Source organism: Pithys albifrons, chromosome 10 (genome assembly GCF_047495875.1).
Source record: "Pithys albifrons albifrons isolate INPA30051 chromosome 10, PitAlb_v1, whole genome shotgun sequence".
NCBI lineage: Eukaryota > Metazoa > Chordata > Aves > Passeriformes > Thamnophilidae > Pithys > Pithys albifrons.
The window spans coordinates 9,924,945-9,942,494 of record NC_092467.1 but is presented as its reverse complement, the minus strand read 5'-3'; the positions used below and the strand labels follow the sequence as shown (position 1 = coordinate 9,942,494).

General features: G+C 41.3%; 1 protein-coding gene across 1 annotated transcript; it reads right to left on the bottom strand.

The window, feature by feature from the left end:
• Window positions 1–784: 784 nt before the first annotated feature.
• LOC139676136 (regulator of G-protein signaling 2-like) lies at window positions 785–3,821 on the bottom strand. Its single transcript, XM_071564733.1, has 5 exons — window positions 3,705–3,821; window positions 3,409–3,510; window positions 3,247–3,308; window positions 2,161–2,327; window positions 785–1,779 (listed from the first exon to the last, which is right to left on the bottom strand). The coding sequence occupies exons 1-5, from the start codon at window positions 3,812–3,814 to the stop codon at window positions 1,585–1,587; spliced, it is 636 nt and encodes a 211-aa protein (XP_071420834.1). The 5' UTR covers window positions 3,815–3,821; the 3' UTR covers window positions 785–1,584.
• Between the last annotated feature and the right edge of the window lie 13,729 nt (window positions 3,822–17,550).

Sequence of the window (17,550 nt, the reverse complement as noted above, 5' to 3'; positions counted from 1 at the left end):
CATCCTCAGCTTCTCTGGGCAACCCATTCCAGTGCCTCATGACCATCATAGCAAAGAACTTCCTCCTAGTACCTAATCTAAACCTACTCTCTTTTAGTTTGAATCCACTCCCCCTCGTCCTGTCACTACATGCTCTTGCAAAAAGTTCTTCTCTGTCTGTCTTGTAAGGCTCATTCAATAAGCAATTCAAAGTTCTGACCTGACAACTGGAGTCAAGGAGCTAGGACCTAAACAGACCTAATGTTCAGCTGCCAAAAAACTAACAAACGAGGGTCTGTTTTTGAAAGTTTTGGGTTTTAACCTTGTCAGAAAAGTTGACATAAAGAGGACCTGTAACTTTCTCCCTAAAAAGCACTAACCTAGCTGGGAGTCAAATGCCTTTATTGCATTACACAGACTTTACAGCCTGGTACTTAAGTCTTCCAAAGCCCTTTCTGAAGCAGAAAGCAACTGCAGTACTATGGATGCTATTCTCTATTTGTTCTGTCATCATGTGTAACCATACATGTGCTTTGTACCATCTTAAGAGATTGGTTTCACAGAAATGTGTTTAAGACAGAGGCTGTGATATAACATGTGTTTCCTGTTAAGCTTTTGAGCTCTGAAGACTTTTATTCTGTTGAAAAAAAAAAACCAACAAACAAAACACTTCAGAGATTAAGAACTAGCTACTTTAAAATTATGCCTATGAAGATCCCCCTCAGGTCCCACAGTCCCAATACTTTGGAATTCAGTGCCAGATAGTATATAGTTGTGTGTGCAAAACAAATCAAGCAAAAGCAGCTTTGTATCAAAATAGTTTATTAAAAACAATAAAACTTCACTGAAGCTTACTGTCCTCGAGACAGAATTCTGACATTGCAGCATTCAACACAATCATAATCAACGTATAAATATAATACTATACAGCTCTTGTTTGCCTTGGCCAAGTTCTGCCCTCAGTCTGGCCCCACACAGCCCTGCTGATACAACTCAGCCCTGCATACTTGAGTTGCAGAACCTGTTCCTCTGGGAACTGCACTATGTCCCCTCCTCACCTCACGCTGCACAGTGCTGTTACTGTCTGGAGGTGGCACAGAAACCCAGCACAGCTCTTGGCAGCTCGAGGCAGTTTACAGAACCGGTGTGAACACACCGAGAGACTGACAACAGCAACGCTGGTTGATGTTTAGGAAAAATAAATAGGCAACCAATTAGTCAAGTTCCCAGCAATGCCCAACTGCAAAGAGCAGCCTCTGTTCACAAGAAGGAAGCTCTGGTCGGACCCGCCGCATCGCTCCTCAGCTGTGACAGAAGGGCTCCCACACCGTACAGTTCAGTCTAATGCACAGAGTCAGTTCTTGCTGCAGCACTGGCAGAGAAGGGCATAGCCAGCAGCTGGCTGGCACACTTCTGCCATTGGCCCTGAACACCCTTCAAGTGTCACTCTTGGCCATCAGCTCTGCAGCAAAGTCAGTATTTGTCCTTGCATGGTGGCAAACAGACTGACTGCTCAGTGTCTCAGTCTTTTGTGTCAGGATGCTGCTGTGAGCTGTGTTGTTTCTTCACTAGCCCAAGAGGCTGCTTCTCCCTCTTCTCCATTGCTCATGTCCCCTGGGCTGCTCTGGTGATGGGTGTCTTCTTGCACAGTTCCTGATAGAATTCAGATTCCAAAAACCGTGGGTATGAGTTATTCTCCATTAAGCTGTAAACTCTCTTCTGCGCTGCACTGAAACAGGTATGTGTGGCTTCTTGAATGTTCTGTGCAATCATGTTCTTGGTTTGGAAGTCTATGTTTATCTGAAATACAGAAAGAAGGACATTTACTTCTGAGAACTGAATTCAAGTATAACACACAATACAATTTATGAAAAGGTAAAAAAGACAGGACCCTATTACTACAGTGTCAAATTAATGGAACTTTAAGAAAGTCGTTCTTTTACACAAAACTCAAAGTGATTCAGATATTTGTCTCTTCTCAGTTAAAATGGAAATATTGCTTGTGCCATTTTTCAGCTTGGTGAAAAGGCAGTTTGGGAGAGAGTTGCATTCAGACACAGATATCAACACTGAGGTATATACCAAGCAGTTTGACATCTGTCTCTTAACATGTGTTCAAAGAAATGAAGGCTGTAAGAGCTCATAAACCAGAGCACTTCAGTTTAGCCAGGTTTTCTTTACCTCTTTGGGAGCCTCCTTTTCAATGAAGTCATTGTAGATTTTTTTTGCTTTCGATGTCAGCTTCTGGGGTGACTTGGTTTTCTTGAAGTCCTCACAGGCCAACCAGAACTCGATGTTCTCTTCACAGAACTCAGACTTCAGAAAAGCTCGGAAAGCAGCAAGGCCATCTGGGGAAAGGGAGAGGGGGAAAAGGCACTATTAGTTAAGTATTTCAGGAAGCTTGAATTTACCCATTGGTCACATCTGTTTCTACCAAAATGTTTTGCTGTAGGTATGTTATTTTCAGCAATATCATAGTAAGAAAAAAATTTCCCCATTTTTGAATGCAAGCAAGTTAACAGCTTGGCAGGCTTCACTTTGAGTTAGCCAATTTTTAGGTAAACAAAAAATGAAAGCCATTTCTAGCTGGTATGTTCCTCCTTGCAATGCCTACGTATACACAAAACCCCCACGTCTTGCTAGATAAGATCGCCTGTGTTAACCTTTACACTGCAGTAAATATGACTGCCACAGAACTCTGGAAGATTCTTTCAATGGAAAGGATGACTCAAGTTCAAAGAGCAAATAGTAGTATTATTTCTTAGTCTTTCTGCTTTGCTGTTGAATGCTGCTTCTCAAGTTCAAAGAGCAAATAGTAGTATTATTTCTTAGTCTTTCTGCTTTGCTGTTGAATGCTGCTTCTGGTAGAGCTACAGTAAAGCCCCGAGATGACTGAATTTTTGTGTTGCAGAATCCTTCTCATGTTACTGAAGGCATTTGTCTTGGTTATGCAGTGAGCTCAGGGAACAAATGCTCTTTTCACATTTGGCAAAGCCAAGCTGATATATATGATTTTAGCTATGGGGGTTACAGAAAAAAAAATCCCCACAATGAGGATTTCTTTGTTTTACTATTAGTTTACAATTTTTTAAGGAACATTTCCATGTGTTTTGGCTTTAAACTGTTTAAAACATTTCACTTGCAAGACCAGAACCAAAGCTACTTATATAAGCCTGTACAATGCTGACATGGAAGGAAGCCATCCCTTACAGACATGTAAACTTCACCATCCCTTTGCTCCTGAATGTTACTTTAAGGCAAACTTACATTTGTTAGCAAGAAGTTCATCAAAGGCTTCTGACCACAGCTGGGCTTCTTCAGGGGAAGGTCTGCAGAAAGAGAGCAAGAACATCAGACTCACTGCTCAAGCTTTCCTGTTTTTGTAGAACACTTGAGTTATTTAAACAAAATCTCTTTCTCATAACTTACCTGAAGTAGTTGCGGTGTTTCCCTGCCTTCTTAGACTTCCTTTTATTAGAATTAGAAGAGTTCTGCAGGAAGTAGCTTAGTCTTGTTTTCCAATCTTTAATGCTGTAAGAAAAAAGAGAGAGATGCCTGTTAAAAATGACAGCTCGAAGAACTTTAGGCACCACCCCCTTTATTGACAAGAGCTGCAGTAATTTTCCTCAGGCGACTTTGCCAGTTCTGCACCCAGAGCCCCCCAGGGCGAGGAAACCATTCCCCCGCTCCACACTCAGCGGGAGCTCCGCGTCGAGGGGACTCACATCGTTCTCTTCATCCTGCCCTTCTCCGCCTCCTCCGCCTCGCTGCGGCGGCGGCTGCCCCGCTCCATTCGCCCGCCGTGCTGCACCGCCAGGAACAGCGCGCTCTGCATCGCGATCCGCTCGTGCGGCCCCGCGCCCGCCGCCCACTCTTATAGCCCGGCGGGACCGGGCGGGGCCGCCGCGGAAGGGAGGGATGGGAGCGGGGAGGGAGGCGCTGCGAACCGGGTTGCGGGGGGGAGCGAGCAAGGGAGGAAGGACTGAGTGTGTTTTCCCAGTATAGGAAAGCTCGCCTTCCCCAGGATCACGTCGCTTTCCCCCTTTATTTTGTTTTTCCTTACTTTTCTTTTTCCCCTTCTTTTTTATTTTTTTCCCGTCTCCCTTGCCCAGCTTGCCATGCAAACGTCTTCTTGGAAAGCTTTTAGCTCGTCGTATCGGCAAAGGGCTGGCTGTCGCTCTTTCTGTCAAGCAGAAATACCTCCTGCACTTCTGCAGGTGTTTGCTTCGAGGTTACCCACATTTCTGAGTGTGGCCAGCACACGGAAAAGCGTAAGGAAGGACGTACTTCATTTCTCCAAAGAAATATAGCTAACCCTAAGACTGAGTATACGATATTTCTTACTGCAACCCTCTGGTGACTCGGGCTGTCCAGCCCTTCAGTCGTCTGTTCGCACATGTGGTTTAGCTCTGGACAGTGTTGCCACCTACCAGTGAATTGTGTAAATTACTCCCAGCACTCAAAGTTGAAGTTGAACTGATTTACTGCAGCCCTCGGCTTGTTGAAAAGGCCATGTGGTCCTTCTCAGCGGTGTCCACCTGGAGGGTATCATGTCCAAAGAATTTGAAATTAGAAACGGTGTGAGTTTCTCTTTAACTTACCCTGCTTTTTTGCTCTTTTCTCAGCACGTCTTCCTTTCCACAGTACTGTAGAGCACAACCTTTCCTGCTTTAAAAAGCAGTGTTCAGAGAGATGACTGTTTGATTCCCAGAACAGTCTGACTTCAACACTATCATGTAGCATAAATGTCTGATACTTTTAGGTAATCCCTGTAGTCTTGCAGCCTCTCAGTGTGCTGAACACTCACAAAGCTGTGCAAAGGCATTTTGCTTTAAATGAGATGTCTGCAGAAAAGGCATGCCTTTTAATTTCTGGCAGCATTTAAACAAGGATGCTTTTCAATCCTGCAGATTGTAAGTTCTTTGCAGTATGTATTGATGGTCTGATAGGAAAATAAAGTTCCATTCTCTAAATTTTACCAAATCCCTTTATTTTTGCAACAGCTAGCTCTTAATTCTGTATATGGTATGTACACTTCTTAAAGGAAAATTATTGCGATGGTGGTTACCACGGGAGGGAGAAAGTGTGGAAACACTAACAGAGGTAAGGCTTTAAGTGCTGTAAAAGTGTCAGTTCCTGAAACTTTATGTGGGGGAACTTGCCAAAGGATAGACCAAGGCAGACAGTGCCTGTGTGATGGATGGACCTGAGCTGACTCTCTCCCAGGCGCTTCCATCGTCACTCGCTTTGAGTGCCAGGGTCAGCTGAGCTGTGCAGCTGCCAGCGACTTGGGCAGGAGCTCGCCAGCAGCTGCTGGACAGCCTGGAACACACGTGAGGACGAGAACAGGGAACACTCTCTACACGTGTGAACCTGGCAGCAGACTGAGGGGACAGACTGTCTTAGAATTGCAGATACAGACTCAGCTCTGGGCCTTACCCAGACTGGAGACTCTGCAAAGGATCAAACGCTGTGGGAGGGGAACAACACGTCCTCACCTGCCACCTCACATAGATTTCCCAGTTTTGAACCTGGTTTCAAGTTTCTTTCACATAATTCTCAAAATTGAAAGAGGGGGAACATGCCAAATATTGGGAAGTGGAAAATTTCAAAATCTGGTAAGCTACAGTAAGATCTGGTTAAGCATTTTGAGAACTTACACATAGCACACCAGCGACTATGCTGATGTTTCAAGCCTGGCAAAATGTTTTCTTGTTGGTCCATAGGGAGACTTGCAAGGGTAGAGCTGGGATATTCCCAGCATCTGCCAAGTTGTAAAGTTGGCAGTAGACAGCATGTGGAAAATTGCAGCATGAATCATGTATTTATCTGATACTTTTTATTTCAAACTTTTTAATTGCTTCTTTCAGAAACCCATAAAATGGAAGTGCCAGTTAAGGAAGGCAGTTATAACATATATTTATTATACTTTTAAAGCATGCATTTTGCTGAGTTCTTTCAGTAAAAGAGAAACTTTACAGAATACTTTCTTGTGTGTTTTCTCTCTAGGATGCTTACCTTTGCCAGAACATCAATTACACATCTCCATGATAAAATGTGTTTTCCATTTATGTTCATAAAACAAGAAAAATCGTCTGCCCTCACACAGTGACTCCAGTGTACTGCACAAGGACCCAGTCAGGGAGGAGGGTGCTGTGAGGGTGATGCTCCCTTCCCTTAAGCCCTGAATGTCTGCACTGCCTGCAAGAGTGTTTGGGCTCACTGAGCAGTTTTAAAGACACCAAACCTAAATATTAGTTTGTTTTACCAATTTCTAGTTTTTCAAAGCAAGATGGCAAAATGGCTTGGGTTGTTGGCTTGTCTTTCTGAAGGGGGAATCTGTCTCACACAAACAGTGCCATGTACTGACTTGGCTAAAGAGATTTGGCATCTCAATCCTGTCCTGCACCGTCTTGTAGCAGTATATTGAAAATTTCAGGAAAGTTGGGAATTACAGTTTTAAAGAAAAGGCGTGGATTGCAACTGCACACAGGTTCAGGTGTGTTAGTGCAGGACAGCGCGTAACGCTACTGGAAAATAAGCACCTCCATCTTGTGATTCCTTCCATCGCGAATGGGGAGATGTGACTCCAAGCAGCATTCAGAGCAGCACTCAGGATCTGTCTGTGGGTATGCTGACCTCTGCTCTTTCAAAACTGGGAAGCTCTTGGTAGATGAGGACAAATGCAAACATAGTGCCAAAGCTTCTCCTTTATGTCCTCCTTTAAGCTTCAGTCTATTTCTATAACACCGAACTCATTGCCAACAGGCAAGGCTGAGGGAAAGTGATGGGAGGGAGGAGCCTGGAGCCAAACTTTGCTATTGAAGTTGGTGACAAATTTGCTGTCGCCTGCAGTGAAATCTGATGTCAAAATTTAATGGCACAAGCACTCACCCTGGAGATCTCCCTTCTCTTTTCAGAGGCTTTCTTGAGAATGTTCTGTTCTTTTTCTGATTATGTGATTTCTACAGGCATCAGAGATGTCTGGATGTACAGAGGACTAACATATGCAATAAACATCCAGGATGGAAGATTAGGTTTTTTCCATCTCAGTTACGTTGTATGTCGCAATAGCTATGCTGCTCTTTTTCAAGTCCCCAGTGAGCAGTTGTTCTCACTGCATGATACTTAAATCCGTGTCTGCATTTTGTGAAATGCCAGCCCTTGTTTCTTTTACTTGGCTCACAGGACATAGGAAAACTTCTCCAGAGACCTTATAGTTGAGTTTCATAAAGCTGAGAGGGTAGAATATGCTTTTGCATGGCAGTTCAAACCGTGCATTAGTTATTTGAGGGATGCTTAAAAATCATATTCAAAAGAAGGAACAAGATGTTGAGTTATGTTGTTTTCTTTTGTAGTGAAAATTACGCAGGTACACTTTCCTGTACTTTGATAGTTCTTTAACTTCCAGCTGTACAGTCTTGTAGCTGTGTCTGTGAAATCGTTCATGTAGGAATCAGAGCAGGAGATCAGCAAAGCACACCACTGTGCTGCTTATAATAGCACTGTGACCCCCTGTTCTTACTCTCTTTTATGCTGTGTCTTCTCTGAAGTGCAGGGGACTGATCTGTATCAGTACAAAAGGACACAGAGGTGCCCAGCTATGGGGGGAAGTGATCTACTTCTCTGTTGTGCATTGCTAAATAATAGCAGCCAGGCTTGGACTGTATGGTAGGGCACTATTTTCTAGATGAATATTATGATTATGGATATTAAAATTGCCATTCTGATTTTTTTTTGTATGAGTGAAGAATTTTACTCAAACCCTTAGTCTGATTCTAATCCTGTTCATTGCACTCTAGTCCCTCTTACAATTTCAATTAAGTGTAGTGGGGAGTGTTGGGGGGCTTTTTATTTATTTGTGGAATTTTTTGGTGGTTGTTTTGGGGCTTGTTTTGCTTTCAGTTATTTATTTTTGTTGTTTCTTTCATTGGGCCGTTTTAATTGCTTGAAGCTTGCTGAAGTCATTGCTTTCTTTGGCTTTGGTCCTGCAGGCTGTGCCTGATGGGCTGTTGTATTTCCCCCAGTATTATCTTCCAGCCATAAAGCTGAAAACATACAAATCATCAGAAGCCATTCCTGAGTCTAAATTTAGCACTACTATGGATTAACACTAAGGCTGGACCAATTAAATGTTCTGACTTCCTAAAAAAAATAAAATGTATCTCATTACAAATGGATCTCATTTCACTTAACAGCAAAATCCTCTGTCTGAGTAACCTATAAACTAGATGGAGTTTTCTGAGAACTCGTCATTCTCAGCCCTCAGCCACCTTGTTTTACATAAACACTGACATTAGTTTATGAAAGTTCTAAAAATAGAGCTGAAATTTGTCAAGAAGTGGATCAACTGGGACTATATGTCTACTTACAGTTTTGCTGTTATGTGGATATGTACATCTCTGCTTTAGCGATGCTGTAAAAAGAATATGGATCCAGGCATTCAGCAGTTGATTGTGATTCCACCTCTATCTCTGGATGGTTGGAAATGTTAATTTTGAAGGGGAGAGACTGGCACAACAGCGGGTGGGAGTTGGAACAGCGGGTTCCCTGGGGAGGCTGGGATGGCTGTCCTGCCTTTTTAAGATCTGCTTTATCCCTTTGGCAAAGGCAAGCTGAAAGGAGACTTGTTAATATAGTCTGCATTCTAAAGGACAGGATATTCTCATATTCCTTATGTCTTTTGTCAATACAGAAAGTAAACAGCAAGAAGCAGTGTATTTTTAACAATGAAATTTTCTCAGCAGAGACGAGCTGGGTTACATCATCTCAGGTAAAGAGATATGATTAATCTTGTTTGAGGTTAGCTAGGTGAGGCAGAACACTGGCTCCATGTTCTGTTCCAGCTGCACTCTGTTTTGTTCCCCTCCCCTCCAAAGGCTGTATTTGTCAAACCAGGTTTGCAGAGGGACATTAAACAACCAAATGTGTTTGTTAAATCTGGATGTGGGCACCATCTTTATTCTGTCATCTACAGGTAGCACAGTCGACACACAGTCCTTTTGATGGCTGTTTAATCCATATTAATGAGACTCTCTGTAAATGCCTGAATGGTATTAGTCAGACATTGATTCAGAAAGTCTCCGTGGCTTTCAGAATTAATCCCTTTTATGACTCCTACAGGTGAATACTGTCAGAACAACAGTGAGAAAACTAAAGATTAGAGAGTATAAACATTTTTGCTCCGCCTACAAAGTTCAAATTAAAATAAGCATTGAAAATAAGTTAAAATAAGCTTTTCCTTTGAAATGGAGATAAATATCTGTCTTATTTTGTGATGGGCAGAAAAGTTTAAGCAAAACCAATTCTTGGAACGCCTTGTTCTCAAGGTTGGATTGAACAAGCAGAATTTTAATTAGCCTTCTTAGCAGAAAATTAAAAACACTATCAAAATATCAATTTTGTCAGTGTAAATTTTTTCATTTCCTTAAAACTATTTTATGGTGGTATTTTCTTTATCACTTTCAGTGTTGCAGTACAGGCTTTTCTGTGAAGAATAGAAAGGTAATGAATACCTTTCAGGTGTGGTAAAGACTGTGTGGTAATGGAGAGGAGAGAAAGCACTGTCTGAGCAAATCCACTTGTCAAAATCAGGGCACATTTCATCTGAGTAAGGGCCACCTTGCACCTTTTGTAGTTATGCTGACAAAAACTACACCCAAGTTTGTAAGTTAAGCTCTCTGGAGTTAGAAAAGGCCAGAATGAAGGTTTCTTGTGCAATATTATTAATCCCACATTTATCCAGTGGCACGCTGGACTATTCCCAGTGTCAAGTCTGTGAGAGAAATGAAAGAAAGGGTGGTATTTGTCTGGCTTCATAAAAATGTGGAAATTCCCTTCTGGCTGTTTCAAGAGTGTACTGAGAAGGTCAGACCATGGCCAGGGTGCACACAGTCTTTTGAGTAGTCTGGAGGAGAGACATAGCATCAAGTACCTTGATGAATTAGTCATTCCCTTAATGACAAGTGTTGCAAAATAATGTCTCAATCCTCCAGGTGCTGTAGGCAGGAACATTGTTCCCCTAGAACATTTTTCTCATAAGCTGTTAGTTTAGCATTCAATCAGGTCTTCAGAGCAGAGAAATTCATAGCTGACTTCAGATGCATCATTCCATGCAGAAAATAGCAGCCCAAACCTCTTAAATATGTGAATAGAATTATAATGTCACTTCTTGTACTTGAATGTTGTTGAACAGGTGAAACTTCACAGAAATTATTAAAGACATGTGCTGAAATTCATGTGTGCCAGAGGTACTCAGAGCACTGACTGTCACAGCAGAGAACTGTAACAGGTAATATTGCATTGAGGAGCATTTTCTGGGCTGCTGGTTACAGTGCTAGGAAAGGGCAGTGCAGGATGGTACAATATCATGAGTTGCACTCAGAAGTTTTAAGAGGATCCATATAACTCACTGATTGTTTTGACAAGCTCTTTTTTAAAGAGCCTGTCGCTGGTGCCAGGCTGTGTCCCAGCCTTCATTAGGAGCTGTGATGAGACCCCTACTATGAGGTACTTGGTATTTTTCTGGCTGCATGAAGGTGCTCCTTAAGGATGCGTCATTGAGAAATGAGAGTGAGAAACCTTAATTAACAAAAGAATAAACATAAATTTGCCATTTATTCACTGACCATAAGTGCTAAAATGCACAAAATAGGTAATTTAAGATGAAAAAAGGAAGTCTTGCCCACTCTTAAATGTTAATCAGAGATATCAGAGAGGAGAAATTCTAAACATATCCTTCAAAACAGGATCCTTCAGTGCTTGCACTGATGTCTGTTGCTCTGAGGTGTGATGTATGAGCTGTGGTTCAAATTCTGGGATGGTGAATTTATTTTACAGTTAACATTAAACTAATGCTTAGTTGCTATGGATTTTTTAAATAAATTTGTTTACTTAATGTCCTTGTTTTAAATAAGTTTGGTTTTCTGGTAGCTTTCCAATAAAAACTGTTATTTGAAGTCTGGGACAACATTCCTGGCAAGTTCATAACTGAGAAAGAAATCAGAGGACAAGATGGCTCAAATCAGCTCCCTCAGATGTACGTGAACACACCAGGAATCATGGGAGGCATAGGTAAATTCAAGGAGTAATGGAAAGAACAAAAATTACCTGGAGCAAATCACCTCCTGACATGTCCTATACCAATATCCACTGAGTAACTAATGTTCACTGCATTGATTATCTTCTACTTGTTTTGGCTACAGAAGTGAGGACAATTTCTTCCATGTATTATGGAATTATTGCTTCTTTACATAGTGTATTTATTTCAGACAAATACTCTAATCCATATACAGTAAGCAGCAAAGAGGAATTTGGAACTGGACACAAAATCAACACATGGAAAGCCTCTTGAAGCCAGAGGATATTTTTGCATTGACATTTCTACACAGGTAGTTTGCAAGTAAATGGAGAGTAAAGAAGGATGTGGTGATGCCCCTTGCTGTGGTTTCAGAGCTGTGGCAGGTCTTAGACAACTATTCTCTGTGCATCATACTTAGAATATTTTTTACTAAATCTTCTGTCTGCCAGTACTATGTAATATGCATTTATTTAAACAAATTGAAACAAAAGGTTATTTTTTTACAACTGAAAATGGTCGAGCTACTTTTGTTTTCTTTGCCAGTTTGAATTTGCATTTATAATACATTACTAGCCAGCTCGTTTTCTCTTCTGATAGACTTTATTCTCAGTTATAAATGCAGCTGAGAAATCAACAAATCAACAGCTTTTCATTAAGCTATATCGCCATTATTTTATCCCTCATGGAGGGAAATATAGTAAGATTTGGTTTTGCTAGCCTGTCTGCTTGCTTTTTAAGTTTATGACTGTAGAATCAACATGTGTTTGTAACATTATTACAGCGAGTCCTTTCTGAACTGGGGAAAGTGAATGAGGAAGATCTGCTTGAAGAGCTACAGCCAGACCTACAGTGTGTCTGCCTGTATTTTGGGCTGGCTGTCTTGGCGATGGAGATGGGTTACCATGATGGTTGCAGTATGGAATAGCAGCATTCCTCAGCTGGAGCGCAGCTGCACGTGCACATGGCAGTGAGGCTTTCCTGCTTAGATCTGCCTGACATCCAGCCAGCTGGCAGCACGGGCAACACACCTGGGAGCCAGGCTGGATCCTCTCCCAGTGAAGCAGCCTTTAGAAGCGGACAGGTTGTTCCTTGTACTCTACAAACCTCCATTTTCCCTGGCATGACCGGAAAATTACGTTGCAAATGCATATTCAAACACATTTGTGCCTGGAAAGGGAGGAGTTTTTATCAAGGGGTGAGAAACGAGCATTTGCCACTCTGTGTCTGTGCTGATCACTACTTTATCTGCTCCTGAGAGAGCCGTCAGCCTGAGATCACGTTTTATGTGCAACAGTCCAGTGCCAATCTCCCATGTAGCTGTGCTGAGCTGCAGCAGCTGGGGGCTTGGCTTGGACAGCCCTGGCTCCAGCTCCCTCTCTCTGTCACAGCTGAAACTCCTGCACAGGCTTAGACACCCTTGGAGAGGAGAGCTGGGCAGCCCCTCTCACTTTGGACCTTGTCCCATTTCCAGACAGGTGTGCACCAGGACCATGCACTTATTGCTCCTCTTCCATAGAAAAACCTGTCTGTGGCTTCCTTCTTCCAGTGTGTGAAGCCCCCAGACTCAGCAAATCCTTTGTAGTAGTTCTGGCAGATGGGAACTAACTCTCTGAATAATGAGGCTGAAGGTTTCCCTTTCCCTCTCTGTATTTCTATTATTTTATTTTCATGGTTTTTTTCTACTCTGAGAACTGTGCATTCAGTGCTTCTCTGATTGTAATTATTTTTCTTTTGTTTTTCAAATCCTCAGTGAAATAGCAGTACTGGTCCAATGTTTTAAGCTTTTAAAAGCAGCAGGTCATTACCATTCTCCATTGCTCAAGTTTAAGAGCATGTTTATTTATAAATATTTACCCAAAGGATAATGAAACAAGAAACTGGGAACATTTTCCCCAGTCTTCTATACTGACCTGGTCATGTGGTACCATTTAGTAGATTTACAGCAATTTTCCAGCTCCGTGAGTTCTCCTAGGTAAGAAAGCTGCCAGTGAGCAGCTCCTAGATTTCCCTTTTGCCAGCAAATACACTGGGAGAAATGGGAAGGTATGAAGCGTCCTGAAAATTTGTGGGTGCCTCTATTGGTTGCTCTGAGCTGTGCCATAACTGACATTTGTCCTCACCTACTTTGCTCTTCATAAGCTGCATGTGGCTGAAAGCATGATCCAAGGACTGGATCAGTAAGAATAAAGAGTAATTGGGGTTTAATTACATTAACAAATTATACACTGTTTAGCAAGAGTATAAAAAGTAGATGAGGTAGGTGCCAGCAAATATTCTTTTTGAAAAAAAAAAAAGAACTATAAAAATATTCTGCTTTACAGACTCTGAGCTAAAATAGCTTTGTCTGGAATGTAACCTCTCCTGGAATATATAGAGAAGGGTTGGGTCAGATTTCTGCTTGTTTTAAAAGTCTAAAAGAAATTGTTATCTGGGAAGCGTCCTGTTAATTTTACAGTAACTGTGGATTTTTAGATTTTTCAATCTCAAAGTCTCTATATTGGCCTGTATTTTGCCCTGTTGTTAATCAACAGCTTCCTAGAGGGTAGTGATTAGCTTTGACTTAAATCATAGAGTTCCAGGATGCATTTGAAAGACATGATCAAGTTTTAAACTTACTCTGAACAAAGCAGAAGAAAAGCTGTGTGGAAGACTACATTTGCAGTGGAGAGGCTATGATAACATTTTAGATCAGTTTAGTAGGTACCACAAGATTTTTAAATCATAGGCACCTGTGTATTAACTTGTGCTGCTGCCTTGTCTTGCATCATCTTTTAGAGAAGTAGGGGTTACTCTCTGTCTTTTGTCTCATGTCTTTGTCATTAATTAGCAAGAGTTTACATGCTCAGAGACTTCTTTTCCTTAAAATACATGTAACTTTTGAATGTCTTAAGCCAGCAGTAATTACCTTGAGCTTCCTGCTTAATCCAGTTACTGGTTTTAAATAGGTATGTATTTTTTTAAACAACCTTTCCGCGAAGTAGACTCAGATGCCTGTGAAATTATCCTCATCTGCAACTAAGCTCAATTTGAAATGGACTGTTCTCAGATTGTGATAGCAGCATTTTGTGCTGTTTGGAATTTAGGGTAATTTTAGAGAGAGAGATTGAGAGCTCCAATGATTCTTTTTCTGAAACCGTTTTGAGGAGAAATCATCTCTAGGTAGAGACATCCATTTGTGTCGTTCACTTTGTCACAGTCACCCTTTGTTCAGTCGTTACTAGGTTGGTTTTTCATCAGCTCCTGGATGAATTGAGCTTCTTTTCTGCTGGCTCCTTAGTTTTTTGCCATTTTCAGGGCTGCACAAGGCACACTTCATTTTCTAGACATGCATTTTATGAAATACTGAAACATCACTGTTGCTCCTGTTTCCATTTTCCATTTTTCCTAACCAGGTTTTAGTCACTAGTTAAATGTGGATGCACTCAAGAAATGTTGCAAATATTCAAGATTTAATACAAAAACATTACTCAGCAATTAGTGTTTGATGATTCATTGATGCCCTTTTTGGAATATTCTGCTCAGAACCACAAGAAAAGTGTGGTGATGGTAAATATTCCATGTTAATTTGTTACTAGAAACATGTGGCCTAAGTAAGTAACACGCTGTTAGTTCTTGCTGGGAGCAGGCTGAGATCTCCATGGGCTGCAGGTTTCTGAATGGATACTAAATGGCAGTTGTTTTGGGATTGTCCAGCAGGAGGTGATAGTGCAAAGAAGGGAAATTACAATGATCAAAGGGATGAAACTACAACTAGAGGTTCACTTGATAAAAGCAATAGGAGACCAGCTAGAATAGACACAAATATGTCTTTTGCCAGAAGCAGTGACCACCTGAAATTTGCTTCTACAGGAGACTGTGGAGGTGGGGCAGTAACTGGGTTCAAAGTTAAACAAATTCATGGACAGCAGAACCACAAATAGATGCTAAAAAGAATGAGGATCCTCTATCATCCCTAGTGAAATAGATGTGAATGCTGAACAGCTGTGAGGGGATCAGTGCTTTCCCTGCTTAGCTGCTTCACCACCACTGGAGACACAGACTTTGGGGCTAGACAAGGCAGGGCTCTGCCTCACTGGGCCATTTTCTATGTAAGTTTTATTTATTGCTCAGACCAATACACAATTAGGACTTAAAGCATTTCACCATGAAAACTCTACAAGGAAGGACCTTGTACGTGCACAAGATTTTGCTAGACTCAGGCTCTATACTTTATTTGGTTAAATAGCACCATGAACATTTACACAGCTATATAAATAATCACATCCAGTTAGTCCTGTCAGCTGAGCCAAAATAGAGATTTTAAGTGCCAAGAACTTAGAACATCTCTTTCTAATTTTACCCTGGCTTGAAGTATGTTTAGAAGATGAGGTATAGATAAAATCAGATAAGCAAAATTATTTAGTATCCTGTCACTTGTAAAATGTTTATCAGTTAAAAGTAAAAGAGGTGAGAAAAATAAGTTAATCTTTTACAAGAAACAAAAACATATCTAATGGCTGGGATAGGAGCCTGTGTTTAATAAGCAACAAGCAATGATTACAAACAGTCCACACAGGCTGTTGACAGACATCCTCGTTTTAGCAGTTTGTGCACAATTCACAAAGAGATGCTACCTGCAGAGGTAGCAAATCTCCCTGTGTTGTCTTAGCTGTAGCTAATTAGCTGGAAGATGGGTAGAAAAGAATGACTAAACTGAATACTGGAGCTGTTTGGAGATGTTCCAGCTGACTGGTTTTCTGGTACAAAATGCTGATTCTTCCAAATGAAAACGTTTTGCTAGAATATGTAGTTGCAAAAGACTGATTTTTGTGCTCTGGCCAGACTATTCTCCCACTTTGCCAGGCTCTCTGGCAGTCACCAGGCAGATGGTATAGAGATGAGTTCTTTTCCTCTGCTGGATTTCAGGTGCCTCCTGGCTGGTCTTGCAGTCAGTGGCTGTATCTGTTCTGACAGCCACATCAGCTGATTATGTTGGCTGTCCAAGTCTACCATTGGAGATTATATTTTTTCATATGTTTGAGATACATTACAGGCTGAATCAAAAATCTTCCATGGAGCTGCATTAATATACAAAGACCCTGGAGACAAGAGAAGCCGTTGGAGAAAATACAGCAGATGCTTTTTTGATCCTGCAAGAAAAACGTCAGTAGGTTCCTGATTGTTGGTTTGTAAATCAGGAGGGATTTTCAGTGTTTTTCTGAAATATTTCCAGCTGACACTTGGTTATTCCCACCCTTATCAGTGCAATATCTCATGACATATGCTAAGCTTCATCCTTATTTTGTTTATGAAACAGGACTTGTGGCACAAAGGATGCTGAGAAAGGTTCCTATACAAAAAATTTATTAGTGTGTTTCATAGCTTATGGCACACATCAAATCGAATGATGCATGCTACCTTTGAGGATACAGAGACAGCAAAGGGAAAAGGAAAAGTCTCAGTCGCCATCTGAGAAGAGGAAAAAGCACTGCCACAGCACCTGTGGTAAGAGGTCTTAAGAGCTGCAGATGGAAAGTAACTACAGCATTGCACACAAAGATTTTTAGTGTTATAAACAGTAAAGCACCTTGCAACACCCAGCTGCTGTATTTTTTCTTTGCCAAGTAGTTGGATGTCTGTTCATCTCTTTCAATATCTCATTTTTCTTCAAGGACTCCTTTTAAAAAAATCACAGGATTGTGCCTGCCTAAAGGCATGCTGTAAGTTTGGATGATTTTGTAATAGTTCGGTGTTTTCTCAACCTAAAATGCCACTTTAGCTGACTGGTTTTCTGCTTTTGCAACCATGAGTATAGCTGAAATGACAGGGCAAGAACAAACAACTGTGTGTTCCTTTTCATCACAAAACAGTTCTTTATTTCAGTTACAATGTTTGTATCTTTTTTGTGGCTTTGAGCTGTGCAGGTTCTCCACTGGAGAGATTTATTTTGTGTTTGGTGATTTATGTCTTTGTGTCATGAATGTCAAAACTTTGCAACAGAGAAGGCAATAAAAATATTGAGCTCAGCAAGTCATGTTCCAGGCAGAAATGTCAGCCATGGACTTGTCCCTCCTGGAAGTGGAGACAAGGAGAAACAAAGAAGTCACTTATGTTTGTTTATCACAGTGTAAGGACTAACCCTGATGGTGGGAAGTTTGGATTCATCTGTGTCTTTCTCATATGAAAACTACTGTACTAATAAGGAAGAAAGGAAGAAGAGAAATGGGGCAATCGCAAGACAATTAATTCTTGCAAAAGAGAAAAAATATGTTTACAGAATGGTGTTTATATTATGGGATGGAACAACCATTAGTGACTTTAAACATGAACCATTTCAGTCTCTATAACTCCCAGATGTTGCTGCTGGCAGAGGCCAGCTGTCCCTCAGCCATACCGCTTGTACATCCAAAAAAAGGGATGTGGAGTCATGGGGTTTCACCTTACAGCTAAACACACCAAGTGGTGATTTGCTCCTGCAGAACGTGGTCTTGCTGTTCTGAGTCTAGCCCTCG

Bases quoted from the DNA above. Each gene is read 5' to 3' on its own strand.
- LOC139676136 (XM_071564733.1), bottom strand. From the start codon at position 3,814: ATGCAGAGCGCGCTGTTCCTGGCGGTGCAGCACGGCGGGCGAATGGAG. The intron at 3,511-3,704 runs GTGAGTCCCCTC...TTTTTCTTACAG, and splicing joins GGCAGGATGAAGAGAACGAT to CATTAAAGATTGGAAAACAA. The intron at 3,309-3,408 runs GTAAGTTATGAG...CTCTTTCTGCAG, and splicing joins AAACACCGCAACTACTTCAG to ACCTTCCCCTGAAGAAGCCC.